Raw genomic sequence first — 20000 nt, 5'->3', positions numbered from 1 at the left:
GTTGTGTGGTGGTTTGGTTTCTCCACAGTATCCCAAAAAAGTGGTCCCTGCTCTCTCTCTCTCTCACACTCACACACACACACACAAACACAACATAACTGGTGTTTACACCTCTTTTTCCACGCTCTGCTGCTCTCTCTCTCTCTCACACACACCCCCACACCATTACTGGTGTTTACACCTCATGCTTGGCCAAACACACGCAGACAGAGGCAGAATATCATTAGGTGGTTTAAGTCCCGTAGGCACGGGGCCTCCTCCACTACTGCGCCCGCAGGTTCTGCTCAGAGACAGGCCCGCAGCACACACACATGCATATGGAAAAGGCCCTCTGGAACCGGCCTGGAGTGTGTGTGTGTGTGTGTGCGTGCGTGCGTGCGTGCATGCATGTCCACGTGAGAAAGACATATGTGTGAGAGCTGGAGAGTGCTGACTTTTTTTTAGTAAGTCTGTGAAGCGTAGAGCTAAAATAAACACAGGAGTGGGAAGAAGGGGAACTTCAAAGTATGTATGTGTATGTGTGTGTGTGTGTGTGTGTGTTTGTATCTGTGTCCTTGTGTAAGTGTATGTGCGGTTTTGTCCGTGTAAGTGTGTGTGTGTGTGTAAGTGAGGGTATGCATGGATGAGGTTGTACGTGTGTGTGTGTGTGTGTGTGTGTGTGTGTGTGTGTGTGTGCAAGTGAGAGTGAGCGTGTAAGTGAGAGTGTGTGTGTGTGTGTGTGTGTGAGGGTGTGTGTGTGTGTGTGAGAGTGTGTGTGTGTGTGAAACTGCAAGTGTTGTGTTTACTCAGGACCTTGTCCGGCTCTGTTTCGCGAAACTCCAAGGGGGCCGACCCACCTGGCTCTACCTCCACCCCACCCCCCCTCTGCATCCCTCCATCCCAGCACACCTGAATAAAAGATAAGAGTTGCTTTTATCCGCCATTAAAACCCTGCGTTTGGAGCTCACTGCCCAGTTGAGTGTGTGTGTGTGTGTGTGTGTGTGTGTGTGTGTGTCGGTTTTTATGAGTGAGCGCATTAGCCAGGTAAAGCACCTGAAGACTCTATCTATCCATCCATCTATCCATCCATCCCATCTCTCCATTTCAGTCATCCACTCTGCTCCCTCCCTCCATCCCTCCCTCCCTCCCTCCCCTCATTCATACGCTTCTCCTCTCCTTCCTGTCATCTCTGCTCTCTCTGCCTGGGCTGCTTTCAAGAAAAAGTAAACAAGTGGTCGCCCACTCCCCTCAATGGCCCCTGTCTCTTGCCCTCCATCCATCCCCCTCTCTCTTTCACTCTATCCATCTCTCCTTCACTCTCTCCCCCCTCCTACTCCTCCTCCTCCTCCTGTCTTTTTTCATGAAAGAAGCACACCTGTTCTGCTGCTCGTTAATAAAACATGCGTGCATTTTCCGCGTGTGAGTGTCAGAGTATCAGCCCCTTTCAGACATACAGACCTGTGAATGGGGCTGGAAAATGGAGAGCGAGATGGTGGCTTTTACCTCCATCTTTCATTCATTCACTCACTCGCTCGCTCTTCCTCTTCACTGCGTGGGTTCATTCACTCACGTGCCCCAAATCGCCACGGTCACCATCAGCACTTTTTTTTGCCCCCTGCTATGCGGTCAGGTCTTCCTCGTTCATGTTAGTGTGTGTGTGTGTGTGTGTGTGTGTGTGTGTGTGTGTGTGTGTGTGTGTGTGTGTGTGTGTGTGTGTGTGTGTGTGTGTGTGAACAACAGAAGCCTGGGAGCTTTTAAATGAATGAAGAAACAAATCCATTGATGAATAAATAACCGCTCCTGACATGAACTACTTCAGGGTTTCTTTCAGCAAAGTTGTGACCTCCTTGGGGGACAAATAACCAAGTCAGGACACCTCCCAATACCTCAACAGCATTTTCTTAAGGATTGTTCCACCAGCGAATCATAATGTACATCATTATGTACTACACTAAGGTGTGAAGCAAACATTCAGCTCAAGCATCGTGTACAGCATGTTCAGTAAGGGACCCACATGGACCAGCTTTTATAGATAATGTTCAGTAAGGGACCCACATGGACCAGCTTCTATAGATGATGTTCAGTAAAGGAGGGACATGGACCAGCTTCTATAGATCATCGGTTCCCAAACTGGGGTACGCGTACCCCCCAGGGGTACACGAAGTGGTTCAGGGGGTACGCAGGGAGAAAATGTCCGCGATAACAGAAAACGGACGGAATTCGCAGAATGTACCGTTTGAAACAGAATTGCAACTTTCAGACGGAAACATAATTTTGTGCATCAAAATCGCCCAAATTCCCCTGTAGTTTGTCCTGCAAGGCTGTATTTCTTTCTTATAAACACAACAACGATCGCAACGATGAACAAGCATTAATTAGAAAACAAAACCACTGAGAAAATGTCACGTCTGTGCTGAACTCCGCTCTGGCCACGCCCCCCTGCCCAACGGCCTGTCATATGAATTCGCTCATCTTCCCAAGCGCCTGCAAATAATGTTTTTTTAGTCTTCTGTTCTGTTGATGGCTAGCAAACAACAACCTTAGAAGGTTTGGGTCACTTGTGGCACATATTATTCACTCATTTTAAGCCATCAATCTACCTCTGGGTGAACAAAATGAGCCGAAACGGATTAAAACGGAATTAAAGTAATAGGTGAAAAGGAAAACTTTTTACGCAGCTGGAGGTTAAATGTCTGAAGGGGTACGGGACTGTAAAAAGTTTGGGAACCACTGCTATAGATGATGTTCAGTAAGGAACCCACATGGAGTCAACTTCCCGGGTACTTCTGCTCTCGAACTTTCCCAGCTCCACTTTCCCACCTCACCAAGGACACAGGAGGACGCTACAATCACACAAGATCAGAGGAGCGCCAATGGCACCATGACAACAAGCCGAGGAGAAGGAAAACAAGGAAACGGCCTCGCCTCTCCTCTCCTCTCCTCTCCTCCTCAGCCTTTCATCCCGGAGACACTCATCTGTCAGTTCGCTAAGTGTGTGTGGTGCCAGACATGATCACGTCTGGGATAAAAACCATCTCTGCTCTTCTTTTATTAATTAAAGGGAAAGAGGGGAGGATGTGAGTAATCAGGGGAGAACATGAAAAGAGAAAGATGAAGGATGAAAAGGTTGAGGTGGAGGGGGGGGAGGTTGCGATTCCTGAAATTTCTGTCAGATGACCCCTCCACATGCCGACTGAATATACTGTAAAAAGTCAGAAGAGAAGAGAAGGGAAGGGAAGAGGACAAAGAGAAAGCCAAAGAGAGAGAAAGAGTGAAAGAGACACAGAGAGAGCGAGAGAGAGAGAGAGAGAGAGACAGACGGCTGGTTTGGTTTGTGGGGCTGTGGCGTGTCAGAAGCGATAAGGCGTCTGCGGCTCCCCCTGATGGTGACACGCGGTTCTCGCTGGGGGCCTCTCCACCAACACCAGCATATGCTTCCTCAAACTCGCCTGCCCAACTCCACACCTCATCAAAATGCTAACTTTGCCCCCCCCCCTCCCTCACCCTCCCTCCCTCCCGTATTTCTCTCTGTGGGAGTGGAAGGATGGTGGAGGGGGTGGGGGGGCAGAGGAGGTGTGGTTCCTGCCCGCTAGTGACACCTGTGGACAGAAAGTGACATGGCGCTGAATATTTCATGGGGGTGCAGCACGGCGCGCCTAATCCAAAGTGAACTCCCTCAGAGCGCTCGCATTTACATGAAATCAAGTCACTACGCATTCCGTCACATCCCTCCACACACACACACACACACACTAGTGCTGCTGCCCACTGCGCCACACCAGCCTCACACCCGCTTTACTGCAATTTTACACACAAACACACACACACACACACACACACACACACACACACACACACACACACACACACACACACACACACACACACACACACACACACACACACACACACACACACACTCTCTAAGGGCAGCGGAGGACGAAAGAGAGGGGAGAGGGAGAGAACGAAAGAAAACAGTGAAAAAGAGAAGAGGAGAGGGGGGGGCGGGTCAAGGGAGAGGGGAGCGAAAGAGAAAGAAAGAGAGAGGAAAGGCGCACGCGTGTGTGTGTGTGTGTGTGTGTGTGTGTGTGTGTGTGTGTGTGTGTACATCTTTCATGAGGAGTGCGTCTAGGTGGTCTGGGGCGGCCGTGTGTAAGGGAGAAAGGAGGGAAGTTTCTCTGCGCTTCCGCTAAGCGGCTCGACAAGCAAATGGAATGACAGCGATGCGAACGAAATCTAGCACGGCCTGATGGGTACGCAGTCCTCCAGTGGCCCGAAACACCCCAACACACACACACACACACACACACACACACACGTAGGCCTGAGATGCTTTCATCACCTAAAAATGCCCCCATCAATAAATTATGCATACCTTAAGAGCCCAGGCATAATCACCATTTAGTCACTGCTCTGGATTACATTGGGAGACCAAAAAAAACATGTAGTGATAATTAGGCAACATGCAGTGTGATGCCACACACACACACACACAAAGGGGACAGAAGAAATGAGTTTGTTTGACAGGGTATTTAACATACAGATGAACCCACTGCCCTTCGGATTTCTTCACTCACACACACACACACACACACACACACACACACACACACACACACACACGGGGGACAGAAGAAATGAACTTGTTTGACAGGGTGTTTAACGTACAGATGAACCCACTGCTGCTCCACTCTTTTCTCTCACATTCCCCCACAAAGATAGATACACACACACACACACACACACACACACACACACACACACACACACACACACACACACACAGCATATATGCAGTGATATTGTCAGTGGCGCATAAAGACCTCAAGGCTCATGCGGGTCAAGAGACAACCAGGGCCAGGGAGAAGGGTGGGAGTGGGGTCCCATCTTCTGCCCGAGGCTGACACCCCTCCCCCACCCGGAGCCACCCAGTCGCCTCGGGGCAAGGCAGAGGTCAAAACCTCGAGAGGTGGGGTCAACAGGGCCTTCACGTCCTCAGCAGCCAATCATGCACACTCAGAACCCAGACGGACACCTCAAACCCACTGGGAACCGAGCGCTCACTGACTCAGAAAATCACGCTTCGGTGAAGACGTTGGTAACCTAAGTTTTGACCACGGCGATAACAAATATGGAGGAGTGATTTCAGGTTTAGTTTGCATCACTGACTAGCTTGCAACTGTTCAATTACGCTCATTACGGCTCACGTTTGCCCACCTCCACAGCCAATTATCGGCAACCACATATTATCCAACAACACTGCAAAACACACCTTTTTTAACAACACTGCAAACGCCGCAAATCACAGCATTTCCAGCAACACAAGGAAAGCAAGGGTGTTGACACTAAACAGTGTGTCGATTTAGTTAAAATAACACAACATTGCTCTAGCTAAAATCCATTAGGCTCCAATGTCCAGTCTATGCAGTTATGTTTATGTATATATACTTTCCTTGCCTGTATGCAGCTTATGCATTTATACTTTCAATGTGTGTATGCAGCTTATGCATTTATGTTCAAGTATGTACACTTCACGGTTTTGAATGTTTTTGCACTGCGGTACTACAGCTGATGCCCATCCACTCCTGGTGAGAATGCATTGCTGGCGTTACTGCTGGTTAGTGCAGGTGCACGAATCCATGGCGTTTAGCTCAAGGTGGACGGGAGATATCCATGACGCGCTGCACTCACTGAAGCGGACGCCACACCGAAACACTGCACACCTGGATACACACGACAGCCGTCAAGGAAATCGCGCCCATCCACTTTTCATGGAAGCGCGTGCCAAGCAAACCTAAGACACGCTCAAAAATCACTTTACCTCTCAGAGGCATGGGGGCACACGTATATAAATATACATGCGTGTGATGGAGACGCTGGCCACAGAATGTAAACCCTATTAATATTTCACAGAGCGGACCCTCTAAAAGCCGCTTTTGGCCGAGGGGTCTGCTCCGAGTCACGGCCTTCACACAGACATGTCCTGTGTATGTAGCACTCGTGGCACGCGTGCAGGCAGGCATACACCCTCGGTATAGCCCTGGTTCTCCATCCTGCAGTCATTGAACCTTTTGCCACTCACGGCCCCGGTGCGTCCAGGCCGAGTATCCACTTACATCCGCCGATTTGTTCTGAATCCATTTTCACCTTTTCTCTCTGCACTGCACATACCTTCTGCATTATTCATTCTCTCTCTCACACACACACACACACACACACACACACACACACACACACACACACACACACACACACACACACACACACACACACACACACACACACACACACACACACACACACACACACACACACACTCTCTTTATCCAATCCGCTGCCCCCTGTGACACACACATCGCAAGGATCCTACAATTCAGACACAGAGTGGAAGCAAGACTGCAGAGAGAGGCTGGCAACATCGCTGTTGTTGTCGTCATGGACACCGGTTATGGAAACCACCACCTTAGCTGGCCCTGCTAGTTAAATGCAACAGCTTGTCACTCAATGGTCTTACCCTCTCACAGAACACACACACACACACACACACACACACACACACGGTCTGACTGCATTTGCTGATGTTGTCGTGGCGTCTCAAACACCATCATCAATCATGCGAGTGTGACCAGGAGATGATTTCCTTCCCCCCCCCCCCCCCCCCCAATCTGACCCTGTCACTTTTCAAACAGGGATAGAGGGACAGAGATAGAGAGACTGAGGTAGAGAGAGAGAGACAGACAGACAGAAAGAAGAGAAAGAGATGCCTAAAGACAGATACAGTTTTCATCTTCATAAGACTTCTATATCATGCTCTCCAGCCTTCAAAACAATGACCCGTGACCACAGGACTTGATATACATGTGTGTATATATGTGTGTGTGTGCCATTCCCTCTACATGAACTTTAATTAATCTGACAGGCCACTGCTGAACCACACGCACACAAACACACACACACACACACACACACACACTCTCTGAGTGAGTTGTAGAATTCAGGAAACATTCAGTGGCTCCAAGGGCAATACAGAACGTCAAAAAAATATTTGTGTGTCACACACTGGCGTCGAGTGAGGGAAACTACACTGGGTCAATATTTTCTCTCTTCCCCACTCATTCTTCAACAAAACAAAACATTTCTCTTCAAAACCTCAATACCACATCTTCAGATGTCAAGGGGATTCACTGGATTCCGGAACAGAGTTCACACTTTATTCCATTCAGACACTACAGGAAACACCCACATCAAATTCCATTCTCTGATACCATTCTCACACTTCAAGAGACCAACATGAGTTCAATTCGACTACATGCCAATAAATCAGGTACGAACACTCAGACTTCAAAAGACCAGTAAGACTTCTACAAAATTTGCTGCGAACCAATCAGGGGCCAGGTGGCCCTAATAGAAACAGGTGACTCACCTGGTGTGTTCTTCTCTCGCTGGTGGTGTGTGAGCAGAGGCCAGAAGTAGTGAGGTCGGACAGGCAGGCCTTCCTCCTTCATCGCCTTCATCAGCTCGACCGCCAGAGCTGCAGGGAGAGGTGCCACAAACGACAGACTAAGCACTTTGGTTTACGGTCGTTTATATAATGCACGTGCGCTTCACAAAAGTCTAGAAGTGCAGGCATCTTTAACATATCCAGCAAATTAAATTCAGGGGTAGAGAAGCCTGTGCCGAAAGCAGCAGAGCAACTGGTTGAGTAAGGTGCTAAAAATCCACTAAGATAACAAGTTTGATAAGCAGGGAACACATATACTGGTAGAGCAAGGTGTTAGAACTCCACCAAGATTACGGGTTGGACACGCAGGGAACACATATACTGATGAAGATGTAGAGCTTTACGCTGCATATAGTTCACACTGGATGAAAGTGTGTACTAGCAGAATAAATGTAACTGTAAGAAATTAGTATGGTGCCAGGCGTACCAGTCTTTTTGGCCTCCAGGGCGCAGTAGAGTGAAAACTGCATGGGGGTCGTGTGCAGGTTGGAGTCCCTCAGGTCTCTGCAGTACTGAACCAGCTTCTCCAAAGGCTGAGGGAGACAAAGACAAGCACTTTTACGGACCTAAGTACACATAAGGCCAGCACTCACGCTCACTTCAGTACAGATAAACACAGGCAGGCCAGACCAACAGGCCATCACAGCACAGACCTGCACCTGAAGGTTAACAGAGAGAGTGCTACTGATGATGGGGTTTGGGTAAACAAGCCTTACACCTATTGTCCATATATTCCTTTCAAAAGAGCCGTTCAAAAGTCTACACAGTAAGCAAACACTAGATGAAATAGTGAGAGGGTGTGTGACCGTGTGCGTCTCGACTTGTCCATGTTAAAGCAGACACAGACAGATGTTGCCTGTGATAAACGTCACGTATACGAGTATGTATTTGAGTGAATGAGTGACTGTTTTTGTCCCTACCGTGTGTGTGTGTGTGTGTGTGTGTGTGTGTGTGTGTGTGTGTGTGTGTGTGTGTGTGTGTGTGTGTGTTTGTGTTTTTGATTGAGGGAGTGAGTGGGTCAATGTGAGTGCATGAATGAGTGAGTGTGTCCCTTCCTGGTTAATTTGAGTGAGTGAATGAGTGAGTGTGTGTGTGTTCCTACCTTGTCAATGTGAGTGAATGAGTGAGTGTGTGTGTGTGTGTGTGTGTGTGTGTGTGTTCCTACCTTGTCAATGTGAGTGAGTGAATGAGTGAGTGTGTGTGTTCCTACCTTGTCAATGTCAGTGAGTGAGTGCCTACCTTGCCAATGTGAGTGAGCCCCTACATTGTCAATGTGAGTGAGTGAATGAGTGAGTGAGTGAGCCCCTACCTTGTCCGAGTGAGTGAGTGAGTCCCTACCTTGTCAATGTATGCCAGTGAGTGAGTGAGTCCCTACCTTGTCAATATGAATGAGTGAGTGAGTCCCTACCTTGTCAATGTGAGTGAGTGAGTCCCTACCTTGTCAATGTGAGTGAGTGAGTCCCTACCTTGTCAATGTGAGTGAGTGAGTCCCTACCTTGTCAATGTGAGTGCGTGAGTGAGTCCCTACCTTCTCCATGTTGACGCAGTGGCGAAGGAAGAAGTTGCCCATGTCTGGAGAGTCCCCGTTCTGTCCCTCCATCTGCAGCATGGGGAAGGTCTTGAGGACGATGTGGGCCGTGTCCTCCTGGCCCTGGGTGATCAGACTCAGACACAGGTTCATGGCGTCTACACACACACACACACACACACACACACACACACACACACACACACACACACACACACACACACACACACACACACACACACACACACACACACACACACACACACACCTGTGTTAATGATGCCCATGAACAGAAGTACCTGTTCATAGTTACTAGTTGCTACAGCCCCACCCCCAGGCCTCCTCGTCGTCACCTCACGACCTCCTCCACGCCCTCCCCTCCCCTGTAGTGTCCCAGGGTTCTCCTCCTCAGGTGTGTGTGCATACCTGGCACATAGCCCCTCTCGTGCCGCATGCGTTCCACTATGGCGGGCACGTGCTGTGCGTGACCTGCTCTGGCCAGGCTGAACACCACCTGCATCAGGTCCCTGTCCATCAGGCTGGCGTCAGAGCTCTCCGCCGTCTCCAGAGTCTGAGAAAGGGGGTGGGGTGGAGAGTGTTAAACAATTGAACAAACACCAAGTATATTAAATTATAATTTCATATTGTCAATCTTCTTCAAATTACAAGTAGAAAGCTTGCATAAGTTATTTGTGACCAACAGCCTTAGTGAAATCACTTTTACTGTTTAGTAGTATGTTTTTACCGTATCCATTTAGTCCTATTTCAGTCTTTATAGTGCTGCACACCCAGTCTAAGCCTACAGGCGCCTCTAACCTGTTTGATCTTCTCGATGTCTCCTTTGTCAGCGTAGGCAGTCATCAGTGCCACATAGGTGTCTGGGCCTGGCTCAATACCTGCTCCCTTCATGACATTTAGGATGCTCTCTGCACTTTCCATGTCCCTGTGGACGGAGACGGATGGACACACACACACACACACACACACACACACACACACACACACACACACACACACACACACACACACACCATCAGTGAAGATGATACATACAGTCAGTAGTGACAACATACATGTACCTTGAATAAACAAACACTTAACAGCAATGCTCGGAAACTAAAGATAGCAAACACACACACACAGACACACACACAGACACACACAAGAGGAAGGCTGTGGTTCAGGGCGGAGTTGTCACATACCCTGCATGAGCATGGCCAGTCACCAAGGAGTTGAAAACGGCTTCAGTGATTGGTAGATCCTTGCTCTTCATGAAGCCCAAGATTTGACTGCAGAACACACATAAAACACAGAAATCAAGACCATGCCAAACAGATATCATGCCAGTAATGTCTGTTTGACTTCAATAACTGTAACTCATTGCCATCGTGAGTGACTTATAACTACCTAAACAGAAAATAAAACAAAACACACACAAAAACAGAGCTGTCAAACACATGCCACATGTCAACAGCTCGTCTGCACTCTAGAATGTATTGGAACTTGAAGTCAGCAAGTAATATGTTGCTATGCAACACCTGAAACTTTTAAGTTCTGTTTATATTAACATTTTCTCAGCAGAAGCCACATGCCATTGGGCAATGAACTGTATAATAAGTGGGATAATGTATAGTCCGCCAGTCAGTAACGCTTCGCATTGGTTTCCGGTCAGGATTTATTTTCCAACACTGACCGGCAGACTTTACATTACCCCTTCCATAAAGAGCTCATGTTTTCCAAGCGTCCCATCCCAGCCCTCCACCCAGTCCTACCTCGCTCCCTCGATGTCTCCATCCTGGCAGTAGGCAGCGATCAGCCTCTGGTAGGTCACCTGGACAGGAAGAAATGGAGACATGAATCTCAGCTGAGACACTTTAAGGTACAAGCTTCCATAACAAGCTTTATCCAGTTATGGAGACATAAGGGGGGGGGTTATCTAGTACCCACCCTGTTGGGCTGTACGTTGGCCGCCTCCATCTTGGCTAGGAACTCAGTAGGGGAGAACTTGTGCTCATTCTGCAGGTACACCTTGAGAAGGGCGTTATAATGGCTGGCATCATAGGAGGCTCCTGAAAGACATAAGCACGGTTGGGTCACTACATGAGGGCAAGAGCCACAATGGACGCCTAGGCTGGATGGGGTCAAGGGGGGTCAGAGGTTAAGTGAGGGTTAACCCAGGGAGGGTAAAGTGATGGCTATGCCCTCTTTCCCATTGTAAACCCTTTGGACCCTAAGCAGCCCCGTGGGGCATTTGGTGGTATTGTAAGAGTATGTTTAGATTTAATTTAAATAAAAAACTTTTTTTTACTACATTCCTTTTACTTTCATGTCATTATTGCTGACGTCTTCTAGAATATAATCATACATGCCACTTTTGCCTCAATGTTTTTAGTTAGGTGAAATATACAAAAATATCAAGGCATGGCAGACTACCAAAACAGGCCTCAGGGTCTGAAGTGTTAAAAGCATGGGTTACACCCATATTATTTGTAATGAAAGACCAATGTTCTTCACATTCTGGCATGTTCAAGTCTCATTGAAAAAGACAACAAAGGCTTTACATTGTTTTTTTTTTTTTAAATAATACAAATCGTTCTATATAATAGAGATGGCATTCTGTACCTACTACAAAGTCTATATTTCACTTGTAATTCATCTAATAGCCAGACTTTGCTAACCACTGTTAACTTCCATCCACTATGAGCCATAGTGGAAACCAGAGCGCTCGACAGGCCAATGAAGGGTGAACATAGAGAATAGTCCTAAATGAAGCCACTCTTATGGTGTGTGTGATGGCCTACTTTTATTTCTCATTAAGGTACTTCTTGTTTTGTTGGAGCAACTATGCCCAGACGTTTTAACCCTATGGCACCAGTTTAAGGGGCTGGGGAGAATAATGGGCTTTCACAGTGAGCGGGGTTCAGAAGACAATGACAGGAGAGGAGAGGAATGGCAATACACCAAACACATATAGATGGATTGTGGGAGTTTGTGAAGGCTCATCAAGTAGATTTAGCCAAGCTCATCATTTACCATAGAATAGCAATGCTTATAGCACAGTCACTTTATCAGCTGATGTCCCTGGACTGCAGCCAGTGTGTACACACACACACACACACACACACACACACACACACACACACACACACACACACACCTCACTCACTACAGAACTAGGTCAACTAGCAAATTCTAGAACAATGTTTACATTAACACTTTGTGTTCCAACTATATTCCCATAATTCAGAAGGTCTTTGTGAGGGAGGTACGGGTGGAAGGTCATAGGAGATGAGAGGGTTGGGAGGTCATAGTGGAGGGAAAGAAAGAGGGAAGTGCTAAAGGGTACGTAGACGAGTGTTTAGTTTGAGAAAGGAAAGGGGATGGGTGTAAGAAAGGGTTGCAGAAGTTAAGGAGAAGAGTGCAGCTTAGAATGAGTGACCAGCTAATAAGGGGGTAAGGGACACTTCAAGCTCAGGACAAGTGGGGGTTAAGAAGGACCCGGTGTGAGTTAAATAGGGCATAGGGTTCAGATGGGTCATGGGGTTACAATGGCAGTGGGGGCTAAAGACGGGTGAAAAGACTCAGGCTAAATGGGAAACGGGGTGATTACGCTATTGGGCGATTCTGCATGAGTTAGGTGGCTGGCAAGTTATGCAACCCTATATTACCCCCAATCCATTGGGGCGAGGGCCTTCATGGATGAGCTGATATTACATCCATGTGCTTTAAGGTGTTTATATTACATCCATGTGCTTTAAGGTGTTTATATTACATCCATGTGCTTTAAGGTGTTTATATTACATCCATGTGCTTTAAGATGTTTATATTACATCCATGTGCTTTAAGGTGTTTATATTACATCCATGTGCTTTAAGGTGTTTATATTACATCCATGTGCTTTAAGGTGTTTATATTACATCCATGTGCTTTAAGATGTTTATATTACATCCATGTGCTTTAAGATGTATATATTACATTAATGGGACAGGTGTATGGCTCTGCTTACTTTGTTCACATTTTGTTAAATTTCACCTGTTCCACCAATATTAGAATACTTTTAGATACATTTATATCTGGTAGATGCTTCAATCAAGAACAACTTCCAAGCAAGACAGAGACCTAAGAAGACAGAGACCTGAGAAGACAGAGACCTAAGAAGAAGCCACTGAGAGTAAGTAGGACAATTTCTAAAAAAAAAATCAACCTGAATTGGTTTCACTGGAAGTGCAGAAAGTAGTGGAATGAGTGCACGGGATGGGCAGGGTATTTATATTATATTACTGTACAGTGCTGAGTACGTCCTGGTGCGTGCGTGCGTGTGTGTGTGTGTGCGTGCGTGCGTGCGTGCGTGTGCGTGTGCGTGTGTGTGAATCCACTGGCAGCCTTACCCAGCTCCTGCAGCTTTTCCCAGATGCGGTGTGCCAACTCTGTGCGCTCGGTGAAGGGCATCTCTGGCAGGAGAGAGCCACAGCTACGCAGGAGCAGCAGGGCCTGGTTCCCACTGGGGTAGCCTGGGACAGGACACACAGGGGAGGAGATTAGCACACCAGGAAAACACTGGAGGTTGTTATGTTTAAACATCATAACGAACAAGCAAATGTTGTGTGTGTATGTCTATGGAGGGAGAGGTAGACAGAGGTAGAGTGAGTGAGTGAGTGAGTGAGTGAGTGAGTGAGAGAGTGTGAGCGAGAGTGTGAGAGAGTGAGCGAGAGTGTGAGAGAGAGTGTGAGTGAGTGTCTATCTCTTACCAGAGCGGCAGATGTCATGGAAGATGCGCAGCAGCAGTGTTTTGGTGATGCGTCCGGTGCGTCGCACAGAGCTGTCCAGCTTGGCCAGGGCCCAGTCAAACTGCTGCGCCTGTTTGGAGCGCAGCCCAACACTGCCCTCCTCCTTACTCTGCTGCTCCGGGGCCACCGCATACCGCCTCACCCCCGCCAGGGGACACACCAACCTGGGGCAAGACATCCACTTTTAAAATCCTTCCTTGAGATCCCATTAGACTAGAGTTAGTTCAATTTTTACTTTTACTGTCGTGGTCCAGATTACAAGTAAAAAGCCAATGAAATAGAGTGCAGTTAAATAAACATTATAAATCAACTCTGCCCAGGTGCAATGACCAGCTGTATAGAGGTTATCAGATTCAAATTTTCACATTTGCCTCCCCCCACACACACCATTTCTCCCAAAACAGTCTACATATCCGTGTGCTGGGGTTTTAATCTGGAGGGGACCTATTCCAGTGGTCAGTGATCATCATCATGTTGCCCCACTTGACTTTATTCCCCTACTTAGTTCAACTTCCCCCTCGATCTTCCTACCACTTTTCTTTCCACTGGGGGCTGGGAGAAGTGAATGATTTTGAATGGTTGTTATTCATGATTTAGGGGAAGGTGGATGTTCGATGGAAGCATCGACTGCCAAACTGGAGAGCGAGTGGGTGTGGGTGTGCTGGGACTACAATCACTAATACAGCTATTATAACATACACCTTCAGAGAAAAATATGTCCTGGGAGTGAACACATTGACCTGAAGCAGCAGGTAAAACAGTGGACCAGAGTTTGGTCAATTTAAGAATAAACTGTTGATGGGGAACAAGCCCATTGGAATGAGCTACATACTGCTAAATGTGAAGATCAGGCTTTGCTGCAGATGGAAGAGAGGGACATCTGTATATTAGAGGCTCTGTCTAGAAACTAAATCATGACCTTGACCTCTGACCTCATGAACCCCAGAAATTATATCACCAACGACTGCATCAGAGGTCAAATACATTTTATTTTCAAAATAATCGCAATGTCTAATGACTGTTCTTTCCGTGAAGGCCTTAGCTGCCTGCATCTAACGTTAACTCCAATGAAATCACGAATCCATCAGCCCATTGAATCATGATATTTACCTGTGCCAAGAGGCCATCACAGCATTATTACAAGCACATTTAAAAGCTGCCAAAACAGCCAGCGCATTCTTTAAATGCATTGCGTATTCCTCTTTGACGTGACGAAGAGATGGCAGACTGACACCACTATAACATCATTAACTTAATGTGAAATGGGATGAGTTACACAGACGTTACCTAAGGTAAGCTAATAGTTAGCCGGCTAGCTGTAACATGATGTAACTGCATCTGCATTTGCAGGCCTCTTTATATGAAAACGGGCACTGTGAGCACAAAATGGTGTTTGTTAACAGAGACAGCATAGTTGTCACAGTGTACTATATACACCGATAAATAAGAAAACTCTTTATATGCCATGACGGTGAACACCGAGGTCACTGCGGCTGTCAATGACAACTAACGTTACACAGTCGCAAAGCATGGGTAGCATCACGCCGGGTAGGATACCTGTTTACAAAGACAGAACTGGAGACCCCTTGTCTTGTGCAAAATCCAATTCCTCGGCCACCGATCGCCCCGCTGTAGAATCTGCTAAGCGGTGCTCCATGTTTGGTCGCCCCTACAGCCTGGAGGAGGGAATAGGGGGACAACTTTAACACTCGCGCTGATCTCAAGAGCGCTGCCATGTTTAACCTAATGCGTGAGGAAGGACTTCGGCGTCACGTGACAGGTCATAGGACGCTGGGCAAGACCAAAGCCATTTAAGAATGGGGGGTATGTAAACCAAAAGTGGTCAATTCCAGTAGAGAAATACATTGGTTGAAGTAAACACTTCTGAGATGTGAAGTAGCATATCACTGTCGTTATTGTTGGATTTGTCTGTATTTTTGTTGCTTACAGGGGTGGTTTAAGGACTTTGTGTTCAATTTCTCACAAAAAAACGTTGGGCAGAAGTGTTGTCCTATGTAATTGCACTGCGCAGGGTAAGTCTGAATAGTAACTGCGGGGTGCATCTGGAAATGTCTGCAATTAAAACTGTTTTCCTCAAATAATAATGATCTGTTTCGCTCGTGTGGCGTTTGAACAATGACGCTTTAATTAACCAGGCCGTAATCAACTATGAATTATGTGAAAGCACAAGCAAGTTTTATTTTCAAAGAAGCAAAACGACCCTGAACTCATAATTAGATGTTGAATAACACAATCACTGAACCATTGTTACAAGAGACTTTATTTATTTAGTGAAATGCCCGAAGGTTACAGTCGGACCTATACACAGCAAGAAGACAATAATCTTATAGTCGGATCAGTCAAGCAAGCTGACAACTGTTTTCCGTGAAATGGCTGTTGGGATTTGACCTAAAACAATATCTATATTTGAATGATTTGACTTCAATAGGCTCTACTACACTTCGTCTAGGAATGTGGAACGCTGAGACGGATGATATATACAGCACGTAGCCTATAGGCCTACATTTCAAACAAATCTGTGAACTAAAGATTAACAGTAAACTGTTTATGCACAAGACAATCGGAAGCAGGCCCCGGTAAGTTGTTCTTGACAGAAGTTATTCGACTGGGGGCGCTGTGACTCTTCAGTACCCTGGCTTAATCAGGGAGTGACGCTTACAGAACAACTGCCTGAGGCACGTCGGTGTGCGGTAGTAAAACAATTCCTAGATATCAAACGATTGGTTTAGATTAGAAATGCCCTGGCTCTATAGCTTAGTCTGAGTGAATACATTTTTCCCATTAACATAGATCATGTAAAATACACTAACTTTCAAAAGGGTCACCAAACAAGGCCCTAAGTAACCGCAGTGGAAGACTGATTATTCTTTGATTAATAAAGCAGTCTTAATTGCTCGTTCTAATTTGGACTTGTCAGAGTGTGAGTGGAGGGGGTTTGTTTACAAAGCCACACTAGTGCCAGGCAGATTGGCACCAGTTAGGGGTCAAGCTTGGAAAAGGTCATTCAGCTGGGTGTTGTCAGGACGCGGGTGAAGCTCGGCGGGTCACCGGCCATCAGAGCCAGGAGGGTTCCAGTGTGTCTGACGTGTGCCATGCAGCTTGTACTTCCAAAGGTGATGGGTACTGTGGCGTCACACACAGCACACACACACACACACACACACACAGAGAGAGAGACACTCAAACATACTCATACTTGTGCAACACACACTCACACTACATAATACACACATGCACATGTGCACACACACACACACACACACACATACAGAGTTATTGCCCCCATGCCGTCTTGCCACCCTGCACGGTGGTTGGCATGTGACAGGTGACAGTGAGTGGGCATTGCCTGCTGGGCACATCCTCTCCTGCCCAACCTGTCTCTCCCCTTTCCCCAGCTGTCCTTCACGAGGGGCCACACAGCCCACCCAAGGCTATGTGTATGTTAGAAATGCAGGGGGTAGGGGGGGGCAAGGGAGGGTAAGGGTGTGGGGGTATGGGAGAGGGGAGAGGGGGCACATCTGCCTCGCAGGGCCATCAGCTTCCCCAAGCTTTACCCAAGACAGTCTCTTTTACCAACCCATTAGAGATGGGAAAGCAGAAATGAGATTTAAGACAAACACTAGTATTTTAGAGTGAGGCGTGATTACCAGCTGTAGCACTGGGTCAGACTTTCACTTTTGTTCACTCCTGTTCTGTTTCAGGGAGATGTGGCCTGTGCTTTTTCCCCAAGGCTCAGACTGTGTCAGTAATGGAGCTCATCATCCCAGACTGAGGAATTATTCAGCAGGAGCCATTTGGGGGTTCAGATCCGTCGTATCTTTATTCATGTTGAACTGACAATTATAACCACATTACCACTGAGGGCTTGAGAGTCTCAACCAACCAATCTTCTTTAGAAATACAATGGTTGGTGTGTGTGTGTGTGTGTGTGTGTGTCTCTGTGTGTGTGAGTGTATTCTTTCACTCTAAACGGAGACCGCTGTGTCTGTCTGTCTTTCATAATTCAGCCTATAAAAGTGTCACTGACTCTCATGCATTAAAAAGATCACAGGGGGTGGTTTTTGTCTTGTTGGCAGCATAGACACTGTGGTAGCTTGGGCAATGAGTCAATTGTGTTTGAGTATTTTCTGCCTTGTGAGGAGGGGGTCTTTGGAGCATCAAAGAGACCATTCACAGACACGGTACCGGGACCCAGGCAAACCACACCAGCGCTGTACTGAGACCCAAATCACACCCACATAACGGTGATACTCTGCTCTTAGAGTGTTTTTTCAGAATGCTTTAACACCAACAGTGATTTTTAAAGCACTATCGCTGAAGCAATAACACTTGTGCATTTACAAGGTGGGGCAAACTGAATGCGGTCTGCTTTACACTAAGTTATTTTATGACAGACTCACTACTTTACACTCAGTAAATAATGCACTTCTAGAAAAACTGCAAAAACCTTTCGGTAACACTTTATTTGGATAGTCAGCCTACAGAGACTTTACAGATGGTTTGTTGAAATTCAAGTTCAGTCTTTTTAATTGTTCACTGAACATCATCTTAACCAAACCCAACCCCTAGCTTACCCAAACCTTAAATTATAGCTAACCGAGTTTTTTTAACAGATAATTTGTTTATAATCTGAGCATCTGTAGATAGTCCATAGGGGACCATACAAAAAAAGTGTGACCCGACTTTTAGATAATGCATAGCTCATACCTCATGCCTCATTTGGACTTGGACTTTGTATGGATGAAGTCTTTTTTTCTAGCACATTTGTTTTTTTTCTAGCACAGATGTTTCACAATGTTTTCTGTTTGCTTCAACTGCACTTTTGATGTTTGAGGTGTGTTAGAACATTTGGAGAAAAAAGTAACTTTTCCCCTTAATTATTGATAGCGTGTTATGTTCGGAAAGCGCAAAAGCCACAAGTGTTTTTCATTTATACTATCAGTGCGAGGTTGGTGCTTTGTGTGCTTATTCCAATGATGGTTTGGGTGTACTGTATTGATGCAAAAACACAAGTATTAAAAGAGTAAATGGTAAATGGACTGCATTTCTATAGTGCTTTTTCTACTCATAGAACACTCAAAGCACTTTACACGTTAATGCCTCAGACATCTACCCATTCACACACCGATGGTCACCGAATGGACACCTCGACACTTGGTGAGGATTCAGATTCCTTCCGATTGCTGAATGAAATGGTTTGCTTCTTGCTGATGTGGTGTAAGGTTTTGTGGTTAGTGTGTTGAGTTTAGCTAAATAGTTTTAGAGATAGTGCCTAAGCAGTCAGAGGAAAACTGTACACTGATGCTAGAATAGTGTAAAAACTTAGTTCAAGAGAAGGGCACTTTGTATGTGTGTGCATAAGTGTGTGTGTGCGCGTATGTGTGTGTGAGAGTGTGTGTGTGTGTGTGTGTGTGTGTGTGTGTGTGTGTGTGTGTGTGTGTGTGTGTGTGCATGCTGTTTGTTTTAGTCATTTCAATGCTTGACCATAACAGAGAAAGAGAGGGGAAAGTGTGTCTGCGTATGTGAGTGTGTGTGTCTATGTATGTGTGTGTGCCTGTGTCGTGTGTGTGTGTGTGTGTGTGTGTGTATCTCTCTGTGTGTGTGTGTGTGTGTGTGTGTGTGTGTGTGTGTGCCAGTGTTGTGTTTGCTTAAACGAGTTATTTAAGAATAGCTCCCAGGTCCCTTACCTCACCACCCTCCCTCCTCCCCGCTGTGTCACTGAGCAGGCTTGAGCAGAGGATGCTGGGAGTTTTCTCTGTTGTTGCCCAGAGGCACGGCCCTCACAGAGGAGCCGCGGCCCTTCCTCCTCCAACAGCAGCCATAGGAGCTAAAAGCAGGGGACCAGAGGAGGCCTCCGCGGCTGAATTATGGAGGAGGACTGAGGAGGTGGGGCCATGCATTAGACTAGCCCTCTCCTCTCTTTTCTTTCTTTTTCTCTTGCGCTCTATCGTTCTTTCTCTGCTCCCTCCTTCATTTTTTTGCTGAATGAACGAGGGGGGAAAGGGCCTGTTCTGTTTTCCCCCAGCATGAATGCATTTGTGTAAGTGGTCAATTATTAATGGCCAGCTGTCAATAATTTATCTAATATTTTCACTTCTTCACTAAAAGATTTCTTTCAGCAGGTAGTTTGTGTGTGTGATTTTTTTTATTCTTTCTTCTTAAAGGAGCCCCTGTGTCAGTGAAA

At 46.6% G+C, this 20000-nt stretch overlaps 1 protein-coding gene across 1 annotated transcript in view; it reads right to left on the bottom strand.

The window, feature by feature from the left end:
- The window catches only part of lrpprc (leucine-rich pentatricopeptide repeat containing), a 55981-nt gene extending 40402 nt beyond the window's left edge, over positions 1-15579 (bottom strand). The window contains exons 1-11 of the mRNA XM_031578866.2: positions 15353-15579; positions 13757-13959; positions 13397-13519; positions 10956-11077; positions 10781-10839; positions 10211-10297; positions 9825-9951; positions 9435-9579; positions 9009-9166; positions 7908-8013; positions 7403-7510 (exon numbers count right to left, since the gene is read on the bottom strand). Coding sequence (XP_031434726.1) covers positions 7403-7510; positions 7908-8013; positions 9009-9166; positions 9435-9579; positions 9825-9951; positions 10211-10297; positions 10781-10839; positions 10956-11077; positions 13397-13519; positions 13757-13959; positions 15353-15531 — 1417 coding nt within the window. The 5' untranslated portion in view covers positions 15532-15579. The remainder of the gene's footprint in view (positions 1-7402; positions 7511-7907; positions 8014-9008; positions 9167-9434; positions 9580-9824; positions 9952-10210; positions 10298-10780; positions 10840-10955; positions 11078-13396; positions 13520-13756; positions 13960-15352) is intronic.
- Between the last annotated feature and the right edge of the window lie 4421 nt (positions 15580-20000).

This window comes from Clupea harengus, chromosome 13, assembly GCF_900700415.2.
Source record: "Clupea harengus chromosome 13, Ch_v2.0.2, whole genome shotgun sequence".
Classification (NCBI taxonomy): Eukaryota; Metazoa; Chordata; class Actinopteri; order Clupeiformes; family Clupeidae; genus Clupea; species Clupea harengus.
This window is presented reverse-complemented; position numbering and strand designations above follow the sequence as displayed.